General features: G+C 48.0%; 1 protein-coding gene across 1 annotated transcript; it reads left to right on the top strand.

Annotated features, from left to right (window-relative positions):
* The first annotated feature begins 8796 nt into the window (after window positions 1-8796).
* Window positions 8797-16844, top strand: RAB39B (RAB39B, member RAS oncogene family). The gene is made up of 2 exons (XM_051629949.1): window positions 8797-9050; window positions 13043-16844. Exons 1-2 carry the CDS (start codon window positions 8836-8838, stop codon window positions 13467-13469), a joined length of 642 nt encoding a protein of 213 aa, XP_051485909.1. The 5' UTR covers window positions 8797-8835; the 3' UTR covers window positions 13470-16844.
* The last annotated feature ends 1057 nt before the right edge of the window (window positions 16845-17901 follow it).

Genomic DNA, 17901 nt, shown 5'->3' with positions numbered 1-17901 from the left:
ATAAAGAAATGAATGGAAAAATGTACACTTAAAATAACAAGGCTTTTTCATGAGATGAAGACATTTGGGAGATAATCACTGGCTTTCATGGGAAAAAAATAAAGGAGATGGTTTTGCAATTGGAAAAAAGATAGTATTTGGAAATGTACCAGTCACAGTACCAAAAGCACTAAGAGAGAGTCCACAGAGCAGCAGAATGAAATAGTGACTATCTAATGAAGGAGCTGGTCAGCCCAAAGATACTTTGTATGGCCTCCAGCCTGGCATGTTTTGTTCACCAAGGTTTGGTCATTTATTCCCTTTGTGGGATGAAATAACTATTTTGGGCCTAAGATGAGACTGTAAATTCTTCCCTTTACCTGTTTAGGTGCTGAACATGTGAATATTTATTTTTACACACAGCTTAGGTACTGCGAGGAGCCCTGCATCGGAGCAGTGACTTGTTGCACTGCAGTTACCCACAGCACTTCTGCTCTCTCCTTGAGTGCTTCCTGGTCCCACAGGGTGTTCCTGGGGTGGGGGAATTCCTGCTGTGGCTGGGAAAGTGGTTGGTAATGCTGGGGACTTCAGCTCGGGCAGGTCGCGGTCTCTGCCTAGAGGGTTCAGCTGACTTCTTTCCATCACGAAAATGGAGTCATCCCACCTCCTCCTTGTCCTCCTCCTCCTTGTCCTTCTCCTCACATGCAGTGTTACACATATGGCGGTGATGGTGTTGCCAAAACTGCTGTTGGTGTCAATGGAGCTGGAAATCCTTGTGCTGGTCTCTCAGAAAATTAATATTTTTTCCATTGTTGGTGCCAATAAGGAGAGAAGAAGTGCATCAGTAGGCACAGTTGCTTTTATGCACTTGGCCAAAGACTGTGAACAGACTGGTTTTGCATTCAGATTCCATTGAGGATTTTTGTTAATCTTTTGGTGGCTTGTTTATTGAAATTAAGCCCTGATTAACTTAAGAAGCTTTCTTTGGCATTTAGTAGTTTATCAGAGTAAAAGATTACAAAAACCACACACACACTTGTAACACAGCTGTATTGCAGGCAGTAGAAGTTGCTTTGCTGTATCTGTTTCACTTAACTGCACAGAAAGGACTTTATCAGAAAAAGATTGAAGAGAATTTTATTGTTAGTGGCATATGGAAGAGTGGATGAGCTTGTGAGTATAAGGTCAACTGCCTGTTTGTGGCTTCAGATGTTGGTTGTCTGTGACATTTGTTGTCTGTGAATGTAACAGACTCAGGCCCATAGGCATGGGCTGGTGATAACGTGAGTTGAGTAGGAATTGGCAAAAAAACACCCAAACACGAGTTAGAAAGTTTTCTGACTGTATTTTCTAGTTCGTTGTGGAATGAGTTAAACAAAGTTCTATAAGAAGGTAAGACTTCATGCATATAGGAAGTGTGATTTGTATCTCTCATGTCCCTGAACACGAGCACACAGGTGCCAGTGCTGCCGTGGGAACCTCAGGATCTCCAGTAGAGCTGGGCAGCTGCTTTCTATGAGTGTTCTGTGTTTGACAATGAACATGCTTCATTTGAGTTTCTCTTTTTTTATATAACTTTTCTTGGGAACCTTACAAGCAAAAAAAAAAAAAAAAAAGCAAGAATACTGAAAGTATTCTTCAGGTAAACATAATCTCTGGCATAGGTCCATTGAAAACTGTTCAGTTACAGGTATCAGAAACTATTGAAAACAATTTAGAAGCTAAATGAGGAGGAGAACGAAAGAATTGTTGAATCTTGAACAAAATCCAGTGAAGGAATGTCGCAGAGGAGATGGAAAAGAAGTGATTGAATTAGTTATCCATTACTGAGTATTTGCTCAGATTTATTCTTCACCAAGACAGGAATAAAAGTTTTCAAGTACTTGGGCAGAGTCTGCTGTTTAAATAAACCCATGTTTATTTATCCCAATGTGATCTATTGAAAGAAGAAACGCTGTATTTTTGCAGGTTTGTTAAGTAAAAAAAGGTATCAAATAGACCAATGTATCAAAAACTGAATAAATAAACACGCTTCAGTTCCTGATAACTAAGAGTGTGCATATTCAGCACCAGGTTTGTTTGGTTGTTTTAGCTGGCTGTTTTGTACTTCAGTCTTTCATGGCTTAATCCTTTTTCTTTTCTGCCTGCCTCCTTTGCACCCCTCAGGTGTCCTGGTTATCTGCTGTTACTGTTCAAACGGATGCCCAGGAGGAGATGTCCCTCTGAGCATTGTCAGAAAGGCTGTTGGAAGACTTTGGGAAGCTCTCTGTACAGCACGGTGCAAAAGCATGTTTGCAAAGATGCTGTAAGGTATGTGCTGGAGCTGTGCTGCTCTCAGCAGCATCGCTACCTGTGGAAAGCTATTGAAACAGAAATCCCTTCCCATGGGGTTGGTCAGGAGGAGCCACTTTTTCCCAGGAGCTGTAATTTTTAGGAGGCTCCCTGTCCTGGTGGCTCTGCCAGGAGGAGCAGAGAGAGCTGTGAGGGTCAGAGTGAAATCTGTGTCCTCCACAGGAGGACTCTGGGTGTGTTTGGTGCTGCAGTACCAGGTCCTGGCCTGGCGTGAGCAGGAAATGGCTGATTTGTAGCAGTGAAGTTTAAGCAAGAGCAGGCAGCTCTGCAGTGACTCTTCCCAATCTTGGGGTGTTTTCCAGCTTCTCCCACCCTTCTGAACACATTGGTTGGTTGAAGGGTGCTGGGTCAGCTCACAGCAGCACAAAAACTGAGCATCGGCCTTCAGGAGGCCCATGGAGAAATTACTGTTAATGGCTTGTGTGAGATCTCTTTCTTCTGAGAGAGGGATGGGCAAGGTGGAGAGCTGGAAGTGTCTCCTCCAGGGGCCCTACGGGAGTTCGGCAGCCCTAGAGCAAGCTCCTTTGGGTTTTGCATTCATTTCCCATTCACTCAGCTGAAATGCCACTTCTGAGGGAAGTTGGGTGGAGATGTCAGCAGGCAGCAGCATCCTAGGAAGAGTGGAAAAACACAAACAGGAGCAGCATCTAAGCTTGCCAAGTGTGCTGGTCACACCAGGTTTGTGCTGGAGGGCTTGGGTTAGCATTCCTGCTGGAGAGGGGCTGATGGTGGTCCAGCCATTTCCCTGCAAGCGACCTGCAATAGGTGTCTGCTTGAGCAGGCAGATATTTGCTTTTTAAAATACCGTAAAATCATATTATGGCTGGACTTTGGGCTGTGGCAATCCAGCCTCTGTTGTAGATCAAGACTCACTAAACTGACCCTACTTTAGTAGATCATTTTAGGAGAAAAGGAAGGAGTCCTTAGTGTGAAGACATTTCTGCTGGGCAATTTTCCTTTTCTTTTTCCAGGACTGCAGTCAGGGTTTAGCAAATTACTTTGCATCCTGTATTTTACAGAATGGAAAACACACAGCACCACAGAGCCACAGTCCTACCCCCTGCAGAACCCTAAAGACCCCCACAATTAGTCCTCAATAGGTGTTGCAGCTCCTGGTAAAAAGGCTGTTTAGTGCTGTTAACAAAGCAAAACAAGTATATGTTGCCTTTTCTCACTCTGCAGACCTGCCTGTGACTTGAGACACTACTGGTAGGAACAGAAATCAGATTTCATGGATCTACCAACCTGTAGGGCCATCCTGCTAGTAATTAACAATCGAAAGTAGCTCTTGAGCTGAGCTCTGGGCTCAGAGGGGAAGCTATGGAGCTGTTTTCTGGCAGTGTAAGTAGATCAGATGCCCACTTTGTAGGAAGAAAAATCACAATAACCTCTTTTCCTCTCCTCTCTCTCCCACTCACTATTACTAATTTACCCTGATTGTAATGGCTTCTCTTTGCTGTACACAGATCCTGTTCCCTTCCTGGGAAGACTTGAACAGCTACAAGGACATAATATTCCCAGGGGAGTGTTTGTTCCTGGATTCAGGCAGACTTAGGCAGGTAAAATGATCTCTTGATGGGAGCCCCCCCTTTTTTGGCTGGCAAGCCCATGACCATTGTAATGTGATCATATTCACACTGGGACAGACACTGGGACCTGCATCTGAAGTAAGCCATCCCATGGTACAGCTGATGTTTAATTTATTGTCACAGGGAAACACTTTGCAAATGTTTTACATCTCTTCACAAACCCAGCTGACACTCGTTCCATGTGCAAGCCAGTGAGGCTACGTCATGTGGGTGCTTTGTGGCACCAGAGGGTGCCCTGCCACTTGCAGGGATGCAGGGACAAGCTTATCCTCTGTGCACATCCACCCATGTGGATCATATTGTATGAGAGTTTAATCTTCCCTGTCCATTCAGGTTGCAAAGCAAATGTTAACACTGCCCTGGAGCACTGTTGTTGATTCAGAAGTCCTCTCTGGTTATTTCTGAAGCTTCTCTGCATTTGTCTCTCTCCCACATTCTCCCACTGCCATGGATCCTGGTTGGGTTTGCAGCCTTGATTCTCTTGTGGTGTTAATCTCCTTGGGAGGAGGCAGAGCCTCCTGCTCAGGGCATGGGGCAATTCAGGCTTTCAGATGTTAGGCAGCTGCTCTATGCTGGGCCCTTTGTTCTCCTATTGCCAAGGGAGAGAGAAGTGGTGGTAGATGGTTCATCCTATCAAGCTGAGTGAGATAAATAGCTCTAAAGATGTTCCTGCCTCTCTCTGTTGGCTACAGAAGGAGCCTGGACACCTAGTGTAGGAGAGACATTTAGGTAAATTGTTCCTGTATGAATGGGGGCCCATTAATGGGACAGGCAGCATCACTCAGCCATGACTAGATTATCAATCCTGTGTCTGCTCTATTGCTTTTGATTTGATCTAAGTGTGACACTGATACCTCTGCAGGATGCCACCCCTGGAACCCAACCAGGATGCTTGGAGCTGCCATGGTGTGCAGTACTCCATCGCACACTAGAAGTATTTTGCCAACAGGTTAACATTTGGAGAGGGAGGTTAGACAAGTTTCCTGGGGAACAAGGCTGCCAGTCTGCTACAGAAGTCCACCACTACAAAAGGCACCTGAGCCCAGCCAACAGCCATGGTGGGACAGAAGCTTCACCATGTGCCTCCTGGCATTCAGCCCTGCTTGTGCTTACCTCCTGCTACTGCTGTTGGAGGCTCTCAGGCTGTCACCTCATCACAGAGTCCTAAATTACTCTTCCAGTGCCTGCTGTCAGCTGGGCTGTCAGTTCCTGAGCACCACGTGGTGCCTGTGGCTTTACACTTGTCTGCACTACCCTGACTAACTGTGGGCATCATATAAATCATAAACATTAATTCGCTTAATACCTTTCCTCTGTCCTGGGTTTCACAGTGGTGGCACACATCAGCCAGCAGGTCACAGGTGCTATTACATCCCTGTCAACAGAGTAATCTGTCTCCATGTCGCATCTCCTGGACAGGCCTAATTTAACAGGGATGTTTTCTGAAACTAGATGATAAATTGTTTGCTATGTCTGGTTACCCAGCCCCACTCAGCATTCCCATCACGCTGGTGTTTGGCCCATGGGCTCTGGCATCTTTGGTAGTGTGCACTCACAGGGCTCCCCTTGGCTGCAGTTTATCTCTGCAGTGACCAGCAGCTCCATCGTGAGTGGGGCTGGGAAATAAAACCTGCAAGGGCTGGGACATCACCCCGTGGGTTTGGGTGCTCTGGGTCACCAGTGTGTTAGAACTGGTGCAGCCTCCCAGGCTGGGGTGCAGGCACAGGCCATCTGGGGCAGCTCCTGTGCAGCCAGCCCCGCATCCTGAGGTTGTGTCTGATTGATTGGTTTTTGTATCCTTGGAAACTGAAAGGGCATTAAAATTGCATGATGCATGCACTCTCCTTCATGTACTGCTGCCATGGGCTTGGAGATGGCTTCAGCCTCCAGTTGCCAGCTAAGGGGTGTAAAGGGCACTGACTGGTTTTGGGGAAAAACTAAAGTACAACTGAACAGCAAACTATTTAGAGGGAATTACCTCTGTTAAACACCACAGTGCTGGTGTTCAGAGGGGTGTCTGACTCCCAGCCTTCACTGACAGTGGCTCAGTATCTTCTCTTTGTGACCAGCTGCAGCAAGACTGGCCCTTAACGCAGAGAGCTCCTGCCTGAGAGGAGCTGTGAAACTTTCACCATCCCACCTGTGCCACCATCCCACCTGTGCTGGTTTCCACAGCACTGGCAACTGGGTTGGACCCTGCTTGTGAAGTCCTGGTGCTGCCAGCAGATGCAAGAGCCTGGTCCCTGTGTGCCAGCGTGGGTCCAGCCATGCCCTCACTTGTGCTGAGGTGGCTTTCAAGCAGCTCTCCCCCAGCTGCCAGGAGAAAGGGACTCCTGAAATCGCCCCCTGACCCCTGGGAAGGAGCACTGAAAGGTTGCCCCTAATCCAGGGCTGCCACAGCCTGTACAGGCAGCTTCAAGCACTGCCACCAGCTTGTGCACTCCTGTGGCTCCTCAGCAGCACCCGCCAGCCTGTCCCCAGCCAACAAACCTCTTTTTGCATCAAATCTAGGTTACTCTCATCGCTTTCTTTTAACACCAGATTTTCCATTTTCTAAAACCAGAACAAAGGCTCTCCCAGGATCTCATTTTCTTCTGCCTTCTCAGTTGCTGCTAATTAATATTGTGGCTGCCTAGTCACACAGTGTGTGTTTATCTATATGCATGTGTTCAGAGGATGGAAATGGTATCTGCATCATGGGATCCTCGGGGTTTATTTGCTGTGGAAAACGCTCCAGGAATTCCTCTGGCTACTTGCAGCCCTGAAATGTCGACTATACCTCTGCCTTGAGATACCTCCTGGAGATGCTGCTGATGGTTGACTTGCAGGTTGTGGTACCCAGAGCCTTGTGCCTGCTTAAGTGCAGTCAGACCTGTGGAGGAAAGGGAATGGTGTGACCACGTGTGCGTGTACAGGGAGGAGAGATAAACAGTCAAGAGAAACCACAATTTGTTGTGGGCTTCAACTAACGGGCACTGAATACTCAAATCAAACAGTAAAGTGCAACAGATCGCCACAAAGCATCACTGGCCATGAGTCACTGGTTAATGTACTGCTAACCTGGATTTATAGGTTTAATATTTTCAGTTGGACTGTTTCTGTTGCTGTGCAGATTGCTTCATCAGTTTTTCTTTCCTGTCCTGCGGTACTTTACAATAGGATGTTTTGGCATTGTTATTTTTTAATAAATATATTTCTAAGGATATTGAAAAATTTCCTTGCCATTTATTCCTCAACTTGAAATGGCTTCTCTAAAGTCCTAGTCCATTTTGCAAGCTGGCTAACTACCTCCTACCTATGTAAATGTCCTTTTTTTGAGGATCTAATGAATATAATAGCCACTGCGAATGTCTTTATTTCAGTAGTGGCCATGCAGGAGGTGCTCTTAATGAAACCATCTTTATTTTAAGGGAAACACCAGCACTTTTATAAATTAAAAAACAAAAACGAGAAATTGTCAGTCATCCTCTTTTTTTTTTTTTTTTTTTAGTGTTTGACTTAATACACTTCTTATAGTCACTGTTTTTAATAATACACATGCTCATTTTCCTTTCCAGAGACCAAAACTCTGTTAGGTGCTGAACAAGCTGTGTCCCATGGAGCCAGACGAGCGTGGTGTTGCTGTGGCAGTGGGACGGTGCTGCCCGTGTGGGACAGCCTGGTCCAGCTGGGACTTACAATCCGAGGTATCCGTGTGCGCCGCGTGACAGTCACTGCTGCTCGGGATCCTGAGCACTGGGGTTTGCCCTGCAGAGCCATGAACCTGCTCCAGCAGGGCGAGGGAAAACGGATTTGATAAGATTTGTGGTATTTAAGTTGCTGGGTATTGAATGTCTGAAACTGTTAACTTTTGAGGCTGTAAACATGTGATATATACACACACACACATGCTATATATATATATATACACATGTATATATGTTCGTTTGCATGTGGACATGCTGGGTTTCATGAGTCTGTTAGTAAGATGCTTTACTATTTCCAGACAAGGCCTGCACGTGCAGGTGACCCGGCGCCCGGTGGTGCAGAGACTCGCCAGAAGTGCCAGGAACACTTGGTGCCCCCCATTAGATGCCAGTGGGAATGAAGCCCCCGACACAGCGGTGAGGGGCCCGGATCTCTCCAGAGGTAAGACTCGGGTTTAAAACATGGGGAGGTGTCGTGTGCCCTGTTCAACCCGCCTTGCCCTGAGGAAGAGCTGAGAAAGGTGAGCTGGGACCTGTGCCCCTGAGCTGTGGGGTCTGCGTGTTCTCCCAGCCCCTCCTTGGCCCTTGGGCACGGCTCCCCTCAGCCCCGGGCCCCCCCGCAGCCCCGCACGGGCCCGCCCCGCCCCGCCCCTGCACGGCTCCCGCAGCGGCCGCTTTCCGGGGGTGGCGGCTCCTCCCGGCAGTGCGGTGGAGCGCGGCCGCCATTGCCTCCCGGCCGCGCCTCGTCCCGCAGCCCGGCCCCGGGCTCGCTGCAGCCGCGGGGAGCGCGGGCACCGCCTCAGCGGGGGAGACGGAGCCTGGGCCGGGCCTCTGGGGCCGCGCCTCTGGGGCAGGGCTGAGGCGGCGGCCGGGGCTCGCCCGCCTCCCTGGTCCTCCCGGCACCGCAGCGGCGGGGCCGCGGCTCGGCGGGATGCGGTGACGGGGGAGCGGGGGGGCCGGGCAGGGGCCTGCGCGGGTCGCCATGGGGCCCGCCTGAGCGGCGCAGCTAACAGGGCCGGGCTGTTTGCCCCAGCCCCGCCGCCGAGCGGGCCAGGCCCGGGCTGCCCCCGGGGCACCACCGGACCCGGCAGAGCGGCGCGGAGCCTGCGGGAGAGCGGCGGGGCGGCGGCGGCCGCTCCCGGGCCCGCGGGCCGGGCATGGGCGGCGCGGCAGGCGGGCGCTGAGGCGGCGGCATCGGCAGCAGCAGCGGCAGCAGCAGCAGCAGCAGCATGGAGGCCATCTGGCTCTACCAATTCCGCCTGATCGTCATCGGCGACTCCACCGTGGGCAAGTCTTGCCTCATCCGTCGCTTCACCGAAGGACGCTTCGCTCAGATCTCTGACCCTACGGTGGGGGTGGATTTCTTCTCCAGGCTGGTGGAGATCGAACCGGGCAAGAGGATCAAGCTGCAGATTTGGGACACGGCCGGGCAGGAGAGGTTCAGGTGAGACCGGGGGTTGGGCCGGGCATTACAGCTTGTACACATCCTATAGGTCCTACACGCGGCCATTTGGGGCTGTCCACGTGTTTAGGACGTATAGGATGTGTAGGGTGGAGGTGTGAGGGCAGCGCTGGGTTTTGGTAGCGTTTACGAGCCGTGGGCGAGGAGGAGTTGTGTGTGCATCAGAGGATGCAGCTGGGCAGGGAGAAGGCCTGCTCGCCGTTGGTGTTTCACAGGATGTGTCACAGCTGAACACACATTTCTGCTTGCTGAATGCGATGGAATATGCGCTTTGATCCTCTGCAGCGACAGCAGAGATCAGCTGTGGGTAGGACAGAGAAAGGCCGAGATGAACCCTTTGGTTGTGGCTGTGCAGGGATGTGGGTGCTTTCCGGAGAGCGCCATGCCCAGCAAACAATTTGAGAGGTTAAGCAATAGTATTGAAGGCTCGAGGAGGCAAAAATAAAGGTGACGTGTGGAGTGGTGCCAAGAGGTTCCCCCAGAACTGTGTGGTGAGCACATCAATCGTGGTTTGAGCGGGCTTGGCCCCAGCTGAGCAGGGGGCTGGTGTCCTCAGGGGATGCGTGCTGCTCAGGCAGCATTCGTTTGGAAGGGGTGTGAGTGTGAGTACCTTCAGCCCTCACCTCCCGTTTGCCTGTATTTTTCATGCATCTTTAACTCTCATCTGCTCTTTCATCCTGCTCCCTCCGGGAGCTCTTTCCTTGCTCTGCATCTCGTGCAGCTTCACAAAGCTTCTCCTTGCGTGCTGTAATGACTTGCCTGAGGAGTATTTTGGTTCCATTCAATAGATTGAACCTCTGCTACTCCCATGCCTCTCACCTCCTTCCTTCATATCTGTGGTGCTGGCATCTGGCCCAGGATGTGCAGTAGTTGGTCCTTATCCACTGAAAGGTTTTTCTTCTGCTACCTTGCAGCCTTTCGGAGTGAGGAGCTGGTGCTTTATTGTGCTGAGAGAGGAGGTGCTTTAGCTTGCAGTTGCATCAGCTTCCAGCTTTGTATCTTGGGCTGAGGTCTGTAGAGGACTCGTCTGGATGCTGTCCCCTGCTTCTGCCTTTGCTGTAAAGAGCCAAAGCTGTTGGATGGCTGCAGTTTCCTTCCTTTCATGTGTTAGGAAGTTCGGGGCCCTGGAGGCTGCTTACCCTTAGTGCTGGTGGTTGACCCGGCCCTGTGCTGGGGCTGTGAGCATGATGAGCAGGCGACCTTCAGCACAAGGGCAGGCTGCACTGCTGCCATGGGCAGCTGCCTTCAAAAGCAGGAATAGTGTAAGGGGCAGGAACAGTGAATGACAGAAAAAACCCCCCACATCATCCAACTTCGAAATGCCCTTGCCAAAGCACAGACTTAAATTCTCACTGTGAAAAGCTGGAGGGAAGTGAGCAAACCCAGGTGTCCTTATGGTACACTCTAAAGTAGGAAAAAATCAGGCAAAAAGTCTGTTTTGTGTTTATCCCTTTCAGATTACCTTTAGCCCTCTGGCAAATTGTGCCCTGTAAAGACAGCAGCTCTTGGGCTGCTCCTGCAGGTGCTCTCAACCTTAAACTTTTTTGTCATAGTACAGGGAATTTCTTAAGAAGGAGATTTGTAAGAACAAGCTCTGCTTTTTCACAGATTTCTTAGATTTGAAGGTTTCCAGTCAGCTTTGTTTAGTTTAACAGCTGCCCCACAAAGAAGCAACCAGTATAGTGTTATTTTGAAGACACCTTGTTGGCATTCTCTGGTCTGCAGCTGTGCTACATTTCTGCTCTTCCTGACCCCCGTTGTGAGCTCTTTCACTCACCATAAATTGCAAGCAATTTCCATGCAGTCAAGGCTTAAATTACAGTTAAGTATGTGCCGTTTTGTTTTGTCAGATCATGCCCCAAAATGTGCTGCCTGGGACAGTGTTGAGGCTGCTTTGGAGATGTAGAGGGCAGGGTCCAATTCTTACTCGTTCCAGCAGGTGTTGCCTATCTCTGGTGGCTCAAATACTGTGATTTCCTTTTCTGAAATGCACTGTTGTGTGATGCTAAGAAAAGCAGAAGCATGTGCAGCCCTGGCTCCCTGGGACTGTGTGCCACCAGCTACAGAAGAGCCGTCTCCTTCTGGCTGGCAGCTCTCCCTCAGCTGAGAGGGCAAGACTTGAGCGAATAGCCATGGACCCTGGGTACAAGAGTCTCCACCACGAGTACAGAGCCAGGGTGAATTCCCAAACAGGCAGTACCTATAAGTTAAAACTTGGCCAAAATAGGTGTAAACACCTGAACTGCTCTGCCTGGGCATGTATGGGCGTGGTGGGAGGAGGGAAGATAGGAGTCTTACAAGGGAACTGGGGAGTGGTGCACAGCATGAAGGCAATATAGTTTGCTTCCTGTGGGTCTGTAAGGAAAACTATCTGTGGAGAAGGATTTAAGAAACGGCACTGAGACCTTCACCTAGTTTTCACCTCAAAGCAGCGTTCAGCTTGGATCCCATCATGTCTTTCTGGGGAACCTGAGGCACTGTTGATGTTGGCAGGAGCAGCCAGAGCTGAGGCACTAAGCACAAGGGAGAAGCAGAAATGCCTGTGGCAGCGTGGGGGTGAATTCAGAGTACCAGTATCTGTTTGCAGCTGGCTAGATAGCAAAAGGCAGATCTAATTCCCTCAGTGCCAAACGTGCAGAGCTACTGTTGTCCCTCAGCCAGATAATTGGGAGAGAAAATTTCCAGACCCAGCCAGCTATCTTTTTTCCCCCTTTTCTGGCTGTCTTAAGTTTTGGCTGTGAGTTTTCACCCATCACTGCATGTGGGTTGATAAAGCAATCCTTGAAAACTCCAGTTCATTCTTTCCTGGGGCAGTATCACTAGATATACACACACCAAACAACCTCTAACAACAGTCTTCTGTGTCCAAAAAAGTACTTGTCCCAAGGTAAAAATGGAGCAGTGCTTACATATATTCCTGGCAAGGAAAGTTCAGACCTGAGCATGAATTCCTCCAGGGACTGAAATCGATCATTGCTTCTGGATTTAGAACGAATCCATGACTTTGCAGAAACACCCCAGTTTTACAGCTTCTTGTTTTTTCCATGTGTAGTAGTCATTGAACTGTAGCTCTGCTTAGCCTTGTGCTCTCATATGCTGCTTCTGGCTGTGTTGAAGTCTGCCCTTGCTTGGAGCAGTTTTGGAAGGTGTGTTCCATTTCTTAGCCCACAGCTTGGGGGTCTTTTTGGTTAATGTTTCGTGTTGTCAGTATTTGGCAGGAACAAGACCAACAGCAATGTAGGTTCCTCCAGAAAGCTGTTGTATCATTTTGCTGTTACTGGTGGGGGTGTCAGACTGGCTGCTCCTGTTAGTGCATTATCTGTAACAGAGTGTGCTGCCATTCTGACCAGTGGTGTAGAGGGAGAAAGCACCAGGGTCGGTGGATGTCCTGTGCCAAGGTCCTGGGTGTATGGAGGGGAGCTACAACCCCATGGTCTGCCTTCCAGATCTGTAGCCTCCTTGTTTTATGTATTTGTCAGAGAGTGGGTCTTTGATTTCAAATTAATCTTCAATTTGTTACAGTGCTTCTAAACCAATGGGTTAGACCTTGCATGGTGGGGGACAGGACTCTTGAGACTAACAGCGAAGGGCATGCAGAAACGCATGATAGAAAACAGAGACAAAAAATGGTGGTGTGGGGTTTTTGAACAGAGCTTTAATAAATCAGTAGCACAGTTAGCCAAGGATTAAATCTTTAAGCCAGGATTAGTTGTCTTTTTAAATGACAAGCTCTATGGAGCTAAAAGCGGTAAGATGTTGCTTGAATGGGCCTTCTCTGCCCTGTGTTCTTCAGGGTGGACAGGGTAGTGGTAGTGCAGCTTCCTAAAACAAAGATGGGTGTACAGAATGGCTACACTGGGCTTCAGGAAAAAAATAAATCAGAACAAACAAGCAAAACCACACATGAAACTCATTCTGCCCTTCTTCCCAAACAGCTGTAACTTATACTTTTGTTGTGGTTCCTTCATTTCTAGGTCCATCACCAGAGCCTACTACAGGAACTCGGTTGGTGGACTCCTCCTCTTTGACATTACAAACCGAAGGTCCTTCCAGAATGTCCACGAGTGGCTAGAGGAGACCAAGGTGCATGTCCAGCCATACCAGATTGTCTTTGTTTTGGTAGGTCACAAGTGCGACCTTGACACACAGCGGCAAGTCACCAGGCACGAAGCTGAGAAACTGGCTGCAGCTTATGGTATGAGGTACATTGAGACCTCAGCTCGGGATGCCATTAATGTGGAGAAGGCCTTCACTGATCTGACTCGAGATATATACGAGCTTGTTAAAAGGGGGGACATTTCAATCCAGGAGGGATGGGAAGGGGTAAAGAGCGGGTTTGTCCCAAACGTAGTGCACTCTTCAGAAGAGGTGGTGAAATCAGATAGGCGGTGCTTGTGCTGAGCTCTTCTAGGGAGGCAAGCGGTGATGAACTCTACTAACCAAATGTACTTTACTAAGTGAACTCAGTGTGACAGAAGGGAGAGCAACACTCCTGTTGTGAACAGCCTCCCACATTGTTTTGGACACCAGAACAGACCCTGGAAAGAAATGTTCGGTTCCAATTAACCTTTCAGAACTGGGGGCTACAAACCTAACGGTGAGTGAGGGAGGGTGCATGGTGTTGTAAGGAGACAGGAAGCAGAAATCAGGGGCTGCACGAGACAGGCAAGAGTATACAGAGAGCTGGATGGGCTGGCACATGCCAGGGTACTGTACATGTCCTCTTTTAAGTAAATCCATAGCTCCTTGCTGGGTATTGAAGCCACAGTGTGGATACTTTAGTAGTATGACAGGTGGGCAGACAGAGAGAAAGCAAGAAGACATATTCATTTGTGTCAGCAGTTTATTACCAGGAAGGTGTAAAGGCAGCACAGATACCATTTCTGCATAAGGAAACCTATCCACAGGAGGCGTTTACTGACATAGTTTGCACAGTTCTGAAATTCCTTTCTTATGTTCTTGAACCTAGTTCAATAGCAAAGAATATTCCGTGGGATTTAAAGAGGAAAACATGTTACTTGATTGGTAATTAAAATTTAAATTATTCCCCCTGCCAATAGTGCTTTTCTTGCTGTACTGAACTGGGATTCTAAGTGGCAACTCCTGCTCCAGTAGTAATTATTCAATGCCTTTTTACGCATTTACTACCTTGAAAGGACCCTGAGTTCAGGGCTTTCTAATAGAATTATGTGATCAAGAGCATGAAGAGTCCTCCTATCATGTATCTTAAGGCTGGAGTGTTGCAGCCAAGTGGGACACACCAGTATTTCTGTTTTGCTAACAGCACTGTGCTGACCCTTTGGTTGTCTTAACCAACCAGGTCAAAAGGCAGAATGGAAAGGAGGGGAAAAAAAAACCAAACCCGACCCCCCAACAAAATAAGGAAAAAAACTTGAAGAGCTTAACTCAGGTGCATCAGACATCCTAAAAGGTGAGATTTGCTTTTAAAGAAGTTAAATAGCATGGAAAGCAACAGCTTCCATCAGTATGCTCTGCTATTGAAGTGTCATTTTCTTTCTTGGCCTCTGTAGAAGAAGGGAACTAGCACTGGGAAGGAGGAGCTCAAACAGAAGTGTCTGAGCAGGTGGGAAGGAAAGCCACAAGACAAGCTCAAGATTAAGAGCTGTTTTCCTCCATGTTTTAATTTAACAAAAAGGAGCTGTCTCAGGTGGGCAGCACGACATGGGAGATGTGTTGCAAAAGCTGTGTGCAGGTGAAGGGTTTCTGGGAGTGCCATTGGCCACTTGAGCTTTCCTTCCACTGGTTTAGCTTAAGCTTTTGAAGTGCAGCAGGGTAACTGTGCTCCTGTAGCAAACTAGGGGAGTTCAGCCTATTAAATGCAAACAAAAACAACTATAGTGACTTTTTTACTCGAGTTTGCAAGCTTTATACACCAAACTGCTAATGGGCAGGAGGGAGGCATTAGGTAAAAAATACGGGAAGCATCTAGTGTTTGGTTTGGGGCCTCTAAGTAGAGAAGAAGGAAATACTTGTTATGGCTTTTTAAGCTACCCCCATCTATAAAAATGTGGGTTGTCTTGATTGCTGTTGAATTCGGACTGTTTCTCCCTTTGAAATTGTTCTTATGGTTTGCAGCACATGGGCAGGTCTGTAAAAGAAAAAAATCCTGTGGTTTCCATATTAAAGCCGTAAAAAAAACCAGTCCCACAACAACAACAAAAAAAAGCCCAAACCAACAACCAAAACCCTGAAAATCAATAACATTTTAATTTCAATGTTCTAGGAACAATTTCAGTTCCTGGGCTCTGCAGGGGAGCAGCTGTGCTGGGAGGGCAGTGGGAGCAAATTAGAAGAAGGGAAGGTGGCAACAGTCCAGCACCTTTCAGGAAGCTTGTTACTGGTAAGGACTCCCTGCTCACACTTGTATAGGCTACGAATGTAGCAAAAACCTGTGTGCTAAAGTTCAGTGAATTCCAGTGGTGGTCGAGTTGAGTGCCCTGATGATAAAAAAGTAAATAAAATACAAATAAAATTGTCCCTTTACAAAATCTCTTTCTAGGTAAGCAGAGCTGGAGAGGAGAGCTGCAGAGCATGCACGGGAGCTGGGCTGCACGGGCTCTCCAGGGCTGAGCCCGGGGGAGCACCAGGGTTGCTCGGACCAGGCCTGTTAGTCATATTTTCACAAAGGCAAGGACAGACAAGTAGGAAAGGGTGAGTTTCTTCATTCTTAGAATGGACAGTCCACCCAGCAACCTGTCTCCCAGGGGTACAGCTGGTCAGGAGGTGTGGCTGGGGTGGCTGAGTGGAGGCAGCAGCTCTCCTCAAGGGCAGAGCTGCACCAGGGGCCACAAGGAGTTGGGTCAAATGGTGTTTTAGCAATAGGGAAATGCTCCAGTTCTCTGTGCAGGAACCTGGCCAGCAAGGGAAAGATCATTTTTCATGAGACAACCAGTATTTTGTTTAATGGGTTTTGGATGTTCCCCGTTAACTGCTCCCAGAGAGAAATTCCAGAAAGCCTAAACAAGTAAGTGCATTCAGGCCTTCAGAGTAAATCTTTAATTTAAAAACACAAGTGTCACAATTCTAAAGAGGAACAGTACAGACGAAAATGTATGCAGTCTTAACTACTTAGAGGTAATAAATGGTTATTCTAAATGATAGAGAAATCATTATATACATCTTTTCTAATTCCTTGCATTTTCTAGACAGCTTATTATAATATAGGAAATGTAGATTCATCTGTACAAAATTTGGAATGTTTTTTCTAAGATAAAGAACTTATAGGATATGCTAAGAATTCTTTTCTAACTGGTTTTAATGCTTTGACTGCTAGTGCAAGATTCAGAGAAATGAGAAGGTCTTACCTTTCACAGGATCATGAGCAGGAGCTCTTTTACTCTGTGACAAAAAGAGAAAAACAACAAAAAAAAAAAAGGAAAAAGCTAACTTTCTGTGGTTCCTACCACATTAAAAAAAACAATCTGCATGTTAGATTGAAATTGCTCAGACCCTCCAGAATAAAGCATCCTATACACTCTCCTTGCTTTCTGTTATGCACTGTAACAAAATGTGAAGATAATGCTGTATTTAAATAGCTGTCTGTATGTGACTGAAAATATGCTTGTATTTAGCAAACCAGTTACCACGTGATACTGTGAAATTCAAAACTTGTAAAGAAACTTTGGTGGGGTTTTTGTTTTTAATTTCCCCCTCCCTGTTCTTCACCAGTGATTGCTTGACTACCTGTACGCCTTCTGTTCTGCAGCCAGACCCAGTCCAACAGGGACTGGCAAAACAATAAACAGGCACCCTGCAGTAGTGTCTGCTGTACATTTGTCTCTGAGCGCTACAGCTTCTATCGTACCAGCTGCCTTGCTGAGAAGACACAGTGCAGCTATAGAAACACTGGCCTTTCTAAAACAAACAAACAAATCTGAAGAACTCCCCCCTCAGCAGTGGCCAAAACCAGCCTTAGTGTCCCCAGGAGGCCACTGTCAGCAGCAGGCAGGACTAGTGTCACAGCTTCTGCAAACTGGCCTTCTGTTCGTACTCAAAGTAACAAACAATGCACAGCCAAGGACAGAGCAACACTGGACAAGGACCAGTCAGGGAAGCTTGTGTTCTTGACTGTGAGATTTTTAAATTTACTTAGTAGCTAAGACAAAAAAAACAAACAAACAAACAAAAAAAAACCAAACACACCCAAACCAAGAGTTAAGATGGCCACAGCCATCTCCCCTGCCCGGGCCCAATACCTTTTGAGCCTAGAGAGCAATTCCAGCTCTCATGCTGTCCTGTCCCACCCCCCAGCATTAGGTCACTGGCAGTTGCACACAGTGCTCATTTTGCTAGTGTAGAAATGCTTAACTTGTCATTTCATTGTTCACAACAAAGGCAATTGCTGCCTTAGGACCAGCCTGGGGTGAGTGCGGGTTAGCCTGCTGGGATCTCGTTAATCCAAATTGAAGAGGAAATTTTAAGAGAAATGAGGACGTGTTTGCAGCTGCCTTTCCTGTCACTGCTGCTGCTCTTAGGAAGGGAGGGAAGCAGCCTGGGCAGCCCCACATGCAGCCTGTGCAGGGACCTGTTATGAAATAAAACATCAGCTCTAGACCTGCTGCTGCTGCAGCAGAGACACTGGGACAAAGGGCACCGCCCTGCAGGGAAGGAATGGAGGAGCCAAGCCCAGACACTTACCTGGGAGCCAGGGTAAGGACTTACCTGCTCTGTGCCCATCCCTGCAGCTCTTTCCTTTTGTAGCAACAGAGTGGTTAGATCTATTGCTGGTGTCCACGAATTCAGAAGTGCTGACTCACACTCAAGCCAGTATTCACAGCTCTGCTTTTCATCTCTGCTGCTTCACTTGAATTCC

This window comes from Apus apus, chromosome 12, assembly GCF_020740795.1.
Source record: "Apus apus isolate bApuApu2 chromosome 12, bApuApu2.pri.cur, whole genome shotgun sequence".
Classification (NCBI taxonomy): domain Eukaryota; kingdom Metazoa; phylum Chordata; class Aves; order Apodiformes; family Apodidae; genus Apus; species Apus apus.
Note: the sequence above shows the minus strand (reverse complement) of the source record. Positions and strands in the feature narration are given on the sequence as shown.